This window comes from Camelina sativa, chromosome 5 (genome assembly GCF_000633955.1).
Source record: "Camelina sativa cultivar DH55 chromosome 5, Cs, whole genome shotgun sequence".
NCBI lineage: Eukaryota > Viridiplantae > Streptophyta > Magnoliopsida > Brassicales > Brassicaceae > Camelina > Camelina sativa.
Window position 1 is genome coordinate 27,588,911 of NC_025689.1, and position 9,459 is coordinate 27,598,369.

General features: G+C 45.8%; 1 protein-coding gene and 1 pseudogene across 1 annotated transcript; both read right to left on the bottom strand.

The window, feature by feature from the left end:
• Positions 530–2,013, bottom strand: LOC104789637. Its single transcript, XM_010515304.1, has 2 exons — positions 1,492–2,013; positions 530–1,411 (listed from the first exon to the last, which is right to left on the bottom strand). The coding sequence occupies exons 1-2, from the start codon at positions 2,011–2,013 to the stop codon at positions 530–532; spliced, it is 1,404 nt and encodes a 467-aa protein (XP_010513606.1).
• Positions 3,974–9,459, bottom strand: part of LOC104789638 — a 96,371-nt pseudogene continuing 90,885 nt past the window's right edge.

Genomic DNA, 9,459 nt, shown 5'->3' on the forward strand with positions numbered 1-9,459 from the left:
ACAACGGAAGAGTCANTTAGCCTACGGGATGGAAGCAATGGCACCCGCTGAGGTCGGCAGTTCCAGCCTCCGACGAACAATGCTCGTCCAAAACACCGCACTTAACAGTCAGATGCAAATGGATAGACTCGACGAGTTGGAAGAAGAACGAGACAAAGCACTCCTACGAATCCAAAACTACCAGCTCGCCGCAGCTAAGTACTACAACAAGAAAGTTCACAACCGGCATTTCGACGAAGGGGATCTCGTCCTCCGTAAAGTCTTCGAAAATACTGCCGAACCAGATGCCGGAAAAATGGGAGCCAATTGGGAGGGTCCATATCTAGTATCCAAGGTCGTCCATCCCGGCGTATACGAACTCTTAACAATGGGCGGTGAACCAGTACCGAGGTCTTGGAATTCGATGCATCTCAAGCGCTACTATTACTAGAACCATCGAGGAAGCTCGGCTATGTTCAGCTCGTCCTTTTTACCATTCGAATAATCATGTAAATATGAACTACGATCGGNCACGGCGACAACGGAAGAGTCACGATACTAAGCCAACAACCGGCGACTCATGCCCGGGAGTTAACGGACGAGGAAGTCCCTTGGCAGCTTGCTCCTCAGCTCCATCAGAAGGGTGGTCGTCAGCTTGCACCTCAGCTCCATCAGAAGGACGATCGTCGACCTTCTCCTGCTCGTCCAGATCTTCACCCCCAATCTCCCCACTCTCCGATCCGTCACTCCCACCCTCGTCATTACAGACCTCGGTATTCTCGCTGATTGGGGAAGCGATCCAAGTCGGAATTGGGGGAAGAGGCCCGGCAAAGATCTGAGACATGTCGAAGTCAGCTTCGGTAATATCCGGCAGATCGACCTCTTCAACCTCGCTCTTCAGTTGGCCCATCACGGCCGTAACTCGGACCTTAATCCCCTCATCGAGCAAAGAAATCCGACCCTCGGCAACGAGCGTTTCGAGCATCTGGACGTTCCCAACAGCTTGGTTGTACTCAAGAAACTTCTCCCGCGACGCTTCCACCGCTTCGGCATAGCTTTTGTGCTTCGATAAGAGTCTCTGCACGCGACCAGCCACCTCGTGGAAAGCGTTGATTCGCTCGTGGTGCCCATACTCATCACGTCGATCTCTAAGCCTCCTCGTCTCCGAGTTAAGGGTGAGCTTCAGACCGTTACAGGCAACTTCAGCCTCCTCAAGCTTCGTCGTAAGGGAGTCTCGTTCTGTGATCAACCCGCTCCGGTGATGTTCGAGTTTGGCCACAAGGTCGCTAAGTCTCTGGTTGGACCGCACCGCCTCCCCCAATTGTCCCTCGAGGCGCACGATCCTCTCACTCGACGCCCCAGAACGCTCCCCTTCCAATTTCCGAACACGGCGCTCGTAGCGAGAAGCCAGACGATTGATACGCGCAATAAACTATCAAAGTGAAAGGAAATGACAACCATAAGAAAAACGAGTAAAAGAAGATTAAAAGCAAGTTGGTTTAATCGACAAACCTCAAAAGACGCTTGAGCAACGTCGGTAACCGCGTCGGCCTCTTTCATCTTCTCAACTGCAGGAAGACGACCTTCACCAAAGTGGATCTTCCGAAATAACTCGGCGCAGGACCGCGAGTCATCCGGAAAAGGACGAGCCCCGGAGGAATGCGTAAAATTCCAGCTGAAGTCGACCGACTTAGACTTCTTTGATGGGGGAGACTGCTCTTGTTCGGGACCATCCTTCCTTTTCTGCGAATCTTTCGCCACCTCGGCGACGCGACCAGGAGTCCCGACCACCTTCTTCCTTGGAAGTGTCTCCTCTGGACCAATATGACGATTCGGAGGAAGGGATCTTGGACGCATCCTCGAAGGGTCGTCCACAACCTGACGAGAGGAAGGAGAAGCCCTTTTTGACGAGCCAGAGCTTGGAGGATTGGCACCCGGACGAGCATCTTGACGGGGAGCGGAACGAGGCAGCGGCTCCGGAGCTCGGCGATAACGAGCAGACGCGTTGGGAACACTCAAGTTCATCTTACCCATCGTCCCGGCTACACTCAAGTACAACACAAAGCAACGAAATTAATCGGAGAACTCAAGAGCAGAAAAAAAAAAAAAAAAAAAAAAAAAAAAAAAAAAAAAAAAANAAAAAAAAAAAAAAAAAAAAAAAAAAAAAAAAAAAAAAAAAAAAACAAAAACAAAGGGCGGTTCAACTACACTAGGGTGTACCTGTCTTTCTTCAAGGATCAGAGGTCTTCCTTGAACGCTCCTTTTTCGACTCGGTACCTGGCCAAACGTAAGGGCAGAAAGCTTTGATCGCGTCTATCTCGGCTTGGAACGAAGGAGGGTATGGGAGCAAACACCTTGGAACAACAACTAAAAAAAAAAAGAAGAGGGGGGGGAAGGGTTAAGCACAACCAGAGAATAGTGCAAATAAAATATACTAGGCAAGAAGGGTCGGCTACCGGGTGAAGGGTTCCACCCAGAAAACCAAGGAATCGACGGATCCTCCAAAACCCCCTCACCGACTTCAAGAAAGAAGTACGAGCCCTTCCAATTATATGTTTTGCCCTTAGCACCCTCGACGAGCGTCGTCTTCCTTCCCGACGCTACATAGTAAATTCCAGGAGTTTTGTCTCGGCTCGACGGGTTCAGACACGTCAACTCTTCCAAATGATCACAAGTAAGCTTAACCCCCGCAGCTTCGGCCATAATCGAAAGGCCAACAGCATTTCGAAAGGTCGCCGGGGCAAATTGAGAAATGGCCGCCTCACGACGAGCAAAATATGTCATCAGGAAAGACGGCAAAAGGAAGGTAAGCCCGCACTCGGTGATGTACTTCTCCGAAAGGCAAATAAAGCCGGAAGGAGCATCCCAGGGACGCTGAAATAGTTCTGGAATCAAAATTCTCGGTTCGGTGTTTAATTTCCCAATACGAACTGCATCAGACGCCGCTCCCGGTTTCAACGTCGACGGAGGGAAATGAGAGAAAAGGTTCTCGGTTGGCAAAGGAACGTTGTCCAACTCGGGAAAGGATGGGTCATTGATCAATGGCTCGTCTATCAGGGAAGGAATCCTGCAAGGCAGACCCGACGAGCTTGGAACCGCCGACCCTGGAACGAGACGACGTCTCAATTCTTCAAATCGAGCCATGTCTGAACCCGCCGAAGACGAATCAGAAGGACTCCGAGAACGGCCCTCCCGGCGAACGGACCTATTAGAGCCATCAGATTCGGAAGTCATCGCTCGTCGAAGGTGGCTCTCGACGGATGGATCGGACGATTGAGAACGAGGGGAGTTCATAGTAAAAGTACGACGCACTAAAAGCAAAATAACAACAAGATAAGAAGGAGGGAGAATACCTGAACGATGAGCACCGAAAAAACGCGAGAAGAAGATAATGAGAGAAATGGAGAAGTGATAAAGACGAAGGATCTGGAAGGGTCATCATTACGACACGCGCCCCAACAACGATACGGTTTCCGGATCTCACGCGCGTTGATCACCGCACACAACGATTCGACCCCAAAAGTCGGGAACTGTTCCTTCACGCGCGACTCTTCGCTCTTTCACGATTATTCTTCGCCTAAAGACTACGAACTAAAGGCCCGGGGGGGGGGACTACTGTTGGGGGTGGATCCACACCCCAAACCAAAGGCCCAGCTCAGGAAAAGCCCATAATAAACCCCCAAGAGAAGGGAGGGTGTTATGGTCTTTTACATAGACGAACCGATACGATTCTCTATAAATATAAACGTACGGCCTGCGTAGAAAAAAAAAAAAAGAAGGGAAGAAAAGGGATACAGCAAGTACAAGAACTTCAACTCGTCCAAGTAGAAGTCAACGGTTTGGAACCGATCGCTCGGAGAATTGGCGAGATAACAGCTCGTCTATTATCCTCACCTACTTTTGTAACTCGTCTAAGTCGTGTTAAAGCCTGTCTTTTGTGTCTCGACATCAATATAATATAAGAGAACTTCGACCCTCCTTTGACCGAACTAAATATACTAATTGTGACTGATATCATCATCAACAATTAAGGTTTCCTTCCATCATCTCTATAACTCTGCTCATCGCAGGGCGATCGGATGGGGAAGGTTGAATACACCAGAAACCTACCAGCGTCATCTTCTTTACCACCTCTTCTTGTTCACTACTGTTTCCATTCTCAATAAGCCTTCTAGTGTTTGCTTTCTCAAGATCCTTGTATATCCATTCAGGAAAGTACATAGAACTTGTGTTTGAAGCAGAGCTATGTTCAACTCTTTCTTTGTTCCTTGCTCCTATCATTTCGAGGAGTAACATTCCATAGCTGTACACATCAGATTTGTGAGAGACCCGGCCATACATTCTTGAAAACAATTCAGGTGCAATGTAACCTATTGTTCCTCTTGTGTTTGCTAATGACATGGTGCTTTCTTTCTTCTCGCAGAGCTTAGCCAGACCAAAGTCTGAAACTTTAGGACAAAAGTTGTCATCTAAAAGTATATTTTGTGGTTTGATGTCGAAATGTACAATCCTCGTTTTGCAGCCATGGTGCAAGTACTCCAGCCCACGAGCAATGCCTAGAGCGATACTATAAAGTGCCATCCGGTCTATGTTCATTGTGGTCTTTCTTGAGATGAACCTATCGAGTGATCCATTTTCTACAAATTCATAGAGAATTGCTCTCTTGGAACCTTCAGAGCAGAACCCTAGGAGGGTAACAATGTTGACATGAGAAGTTTTGCTCATGCTTGCAACTTCATTGATGAAGTCTTCCCCATTACCCTTTGAGTCTTTTAAGATCTTCACTGCAACACTACGACCATCAGAAAGAGTTCCTCTGTAGACTGTTCAAAATCCGCCTTTCCCAACCACTTCGGCGAATGACTTTGTAATTCTCTGTACTTGCGCATAGTTGTAGTGTTTGAGTGGAATAAGGGCCGTTAGGTTCTGTTTTCTCACATGATCTGATGTCTTCCTTTTGCAGCTGATTACACAGAACATTCCAGCAACTATAAGAATGAGTCCCACCAATGCAGACGCAGCCCCAATGCCTTGAGAGGAAAACAAAAAGAAACAAGGAATAATAAGACTATAGTGTTGTAATCTAAGCAGGTTTCTTTATAAATAGGAAAACAATGAGCACCTGCTTTTGCCTTGATGTTTCGACCTGCACAAATAATAAAATCAGTTTGAATTACATACAGAACTTTGGGTTAAAACTTAAGGGAGTTTCTTTATATACTTATCAGAATTAATTTTTGGGACTTCACATAGATGATCTAGTTATTTGTGGTGGGGGGTTGGATTTGAGGAAGGGACAAGTGGTGGTTATTATTGTTGAACCTATTAGAAAAGTAGAACATGTGGGGGCAAGAAATCTTACCCTTGTTTCTAGAACCGCAAGTACGACTATGTGCCTCGTCTACACAATAGCATATAAATCCACTTGACCTCTGGTTATATCCACAAGTACCTCCTGAGGATATGCACATCTGACAATCAGAGTTAACTTCAAGCCCGAAACCCTCTTCAAGAGCCTTCTTTAGATTATCTGTACCCGGAGTTTTCTCCAGTGTATCCAAAGCTTGTCTAGAAGCAGGAATACTGACGCCTCTTCTACATGATCCCCTGAAGTCGTTTAAAAGTGCACTAATACCTTCAAGTTGAGGGGATGAGAGGTTTCTCGTTATATAGAAATTTATTGTGTCATCATCCTCACAATCAAAGAATCCAACATAAGTAGAAACAAACAGTGAAAAGTCTTCGGTGCAGTCGTAATAAAGCGTCAGCATCTTGGTGTCAGGAGCGAATGGAAGAACGTTTTCGTTGAACTGCACATTTGGTAGGTTTTGAGGACAAAGATTGTTGATATAATCCACGCTGCCAAGTCTTATGAAACTAGTAGTATAATTTGCCTCTAGGATTCTAAATGTCATAGAGGAGATGCTAAGCTCTGCGTATCCTCCACTACAGTCGAGCTTGATGTCGGGGTGGCCACAGTCTTTTCTGCCAGGTATCCAAAAAGGGTATGAAAGATTTCTCTGGTTACCGCAGCTAAACGAGCTACTGCAGTGTTTATGAAGCTCATCAGCTGAGTGAACACATGATTGGTAAAGAAAGAGGATCCATATGATTCTATAGGACACAGAATTTGTTGGCGATAGAAACAGATTGATCATTGTGTTGGAAGTAAAAGGACAAATGGTGAAGAAGAGAGAAATTCTCAAGATTTTACATGAATATATAGATATATGGCGTTAACAAGCAAAAAGTTTCATTGCTAAATAAGGAAAGTGCGATTTCAAGGGCGATTCTAGGGTTTGCAGTGTCTCCCTCACGCTAGGGTTTGTGTGACGGCTACTGCCGGTGTGCCTTCATGTCGGAGGTGGAGCCCCCTCAGGGGGATGAGTCTTCCTCGCAAAACAAGCAACTGTCTTACGCAGCTGCAGTGAATAAGCGTCCATCGCTTAAGAAACACGATTATGAAGTTAGTTTGGTTGATGGTGTCCTAACGATTGCGGTTCCTGATGCGGTGCTTCAGGATTCGGTTCCACTCTGGGATGACTTTCTGGTGGGTCGGTTCCCTTCAGCGGCTCCACATGTTGCAAAAATTCACGTATTAGTCAATAAGATCTGGCCTCTTGGTGATAAGTCTGTGCGGATTGATGTCTATGAGCACTCTGCAACTTCTGTCCGATTTCGAATTCGTGATGAGGACACACGGCGGAGAGTTCTACGACGAGGGATGTGGAATATTGCGGGAGTACCTATGATGCTAGCCAAATGGTCCCCTCTACCAGAAGATGCGCGGCCTGTTATTTCCTCGATGCCCTTATGGGTTTCTCTGAAGAATGTTCCTCACTCTATGTTTTCCTGGGAGGGTCTTGGTTTTTTGACCAGTCCAATAGGTACACCTATTCGGTTGCACCCGGACATTGAGCTCTGTAGTAAGTTTGGTGAGGCTAAGGTTTTTGTGCAAGTCCATCTCACGCAAACCTTGCCTTCCAAGTTTCGTTTTCAATTGACCAAAGATGAGGATGTTACTGTGGAGTTCACGTACCATTGGCTTCCACCGAAATGCTCTCGTTGTAATGGGTGGGGGCATACTAGTGATGATTGTCTGTCTGTTCCAATGTTGCCAAACAAGGTTTCTGAAGTAAATCCTGAAGAAGGGGAAATTGTTTCACCAAAAAAGGCTTCTGTGGTGAAGGTTCCTCCTCCGGTTCCAGTTCAGCAGTCTGCCGCTCTCATTTCTAATGATGTGAGACAGGGAATACCTTCTCAAGTGGATGATGCTGCAGGTTGGTCGGTTGTATCTCCTGGTAAGGGTTGTAAGAGCTCTGACAAAGTTTGCAGTTCACCTGCTGCTGAACAAGTTACAGTTTCTGGTTCTTCGAGGTTCTCAGTCTTAGGGGATACAGAGGATGTTGGTGAGTCAGACACGGCTAAGACTGATCTACCGGTTCCGACTTCTGTAGTCACAGCAAATGCCATAGGGACTTCCGCTTCTACTGTGGTGCCTATTAAGCAAGTAAATGTGATGGAGGCTCCCATTCGAGCCTCTTTGTCGTGGCAAACGAAACAATTAAACAAGACTGCTTCAGAGTCTTCTTCTCAGCAAGCCAAGGGGATCCCTCCTGGTATCACGAGCAAGAAGAACTCCCACAATCGTCATTAATGTCTTGTTTTTTCTGGAACATGCGTGGCTTTAACAAATCTAAAAAACATTCTATTGTTCGTGATTGGTTGCAAACTGAATCTCTGCAGTTTGGATGTTTACTTGAAACACGTGTCCAAGAAACTAAGGCCCCTAGGATCATTACTTCAGTGTTCCGTGGTAGGTCTTCGATTACTAATTATGAGTTTAATACCCTTGGTTGAATTTTGGTGGTTTGGAAGGAAGATGTGCGTGTAACACCAGTCTTTAAGAGTGGTCAGGTTGTCACCTGCTCCATTCTTTTGCCTGGTAACACTATGGAATTCTTTGTTTCGTTTGTCTATGCATATAATCTGGCTGAAGAAAGGAAAGAGCTCTGGGAGGATCTCAAGGCTCATTTTGATTCTCCACTTTTTGCAAATAAGCCTTGGTTGATTGTTGGAGATTTTAATGAGATACTTGATGGAGTCGAACATTCTACTTATGATGATAATCCCTTTGTCACTAGTGGAATGTGTGACTTTCAGGATGTCGTACGACATTGTTCCTTAACAGATATGCATTCTCATAGTCCTCTGTTTACTTGGGGAAACAAGCGGGATGAAGGATTAATCTGTAAGAAATTAGATCGTATTTTGGTTAATGAGGTTTGGAGTCGTCGCTTTGTCGATGCTTATGGCGTCTTTGAATCTGGTGGGTGCTCTGATCATCTCCGGTGCAGATTCTCAGTGGGGCATCAAGTTTGTAAACCTAGGGGGCCTTTTAAATTTTCAAATGCTATCATGTCATCTTTGGAGTTTTTTCCCACGGTACAAGCCTTCTGGGATAGTACGGAGACTCTCTATCACTCTACCTCTGCTATGTTTCGCTTTGCCAAGAAGCTTAAGGCGCACTAAAACCTCTCTTAAGGTCTCTAGGTCGTCAAACGCTTAGTAATCTTTCAGAGCAGGTGGAACACTCACAGAAAGACCTTTGTCAGAAACAGCTTTCTACGCTATCTAATCCCACGACTGCAGCTGAGGAGGCCGAGGAGCAGGCTTTTCAGCGGTGGGATCATGTGTCTGATTTGGAGGAATGTTTCTTGAAACAACGGTCAAAGTTACTCTAGTTGTTGGTGGGGGACAAGAAAAATAAATTTTTTCACAACGCTGTCAAATCTCGACAAGCTCTTAATGCTATCCGAGAGATACTTTGCCAGGATGGCTCCACTGCAAAAACTCAACCGGAGATTGAAGCAGAGGCGGTCAGGTTCTTTAAGGAGTTCCTGACTTACGAGCCAGTTGATTACGAGGGTATGAGTGTTGCTCAGATAGAGGAGTTGGTGACATTTCGTGTTTTCTCTGCTCAATATGAGGGATTATTGAGGGTGGTTTCTGAAGACGAGATTCGTCAAACACTATTTAAGATGCCGGTAAGTAAGTCACCTGGTCCGGATGGTTACACTGTTGAATTTTTCAAGCAAGCCTGGTCGATATTGGGCAAGGACTTTGTTGTTGCTGTTCAGTCTTTTTTTTCTTAAAGGTTTCCTCCCTAAGGGTGTAAATTCGACAATCCTGGCCCTTATCCCCAAGAAAACTGACTCTCAGGAGATAAAGGACTACCGGCCTATTTCATGTTGTAATGTGTTATACAAGGTAGTCTCCAAGATTATTGCTAATCGTTTGAAGGTTATACTACCCTCATTCATCGCTCCAAACCAGTCAGCTTTCATCAAGGATAGGCTTATGATGGAAAATTTGTTGCTTGCGTCAGGACTGGTGAAGAATTATCACTAGGAGTCTATCTCTCCTCGTTGCATGATGAAGATTGATATCTCTGATATGTCTATACTTTGTCTCTCCTTA

What these genes read in the sequence shown, in the direction of transcription:
- LOC104789637 (XM_010515304.1), bottom strand. Translation starts at nt 2,013, where the DNA reads ATGGGTAAGATGAACTTGAGTGTTCCCAACGCGTCTGCTCGTTATCGC. An exon ending in TTGCTCAAGCGTCTTTTGAG is followed by an intron (nt 1,412 to 1,491) that starts GTTTGTCGATTA and finishes TCACTTTGATAG; the next exon opens with TTTATTGCGCGTATCAATCG.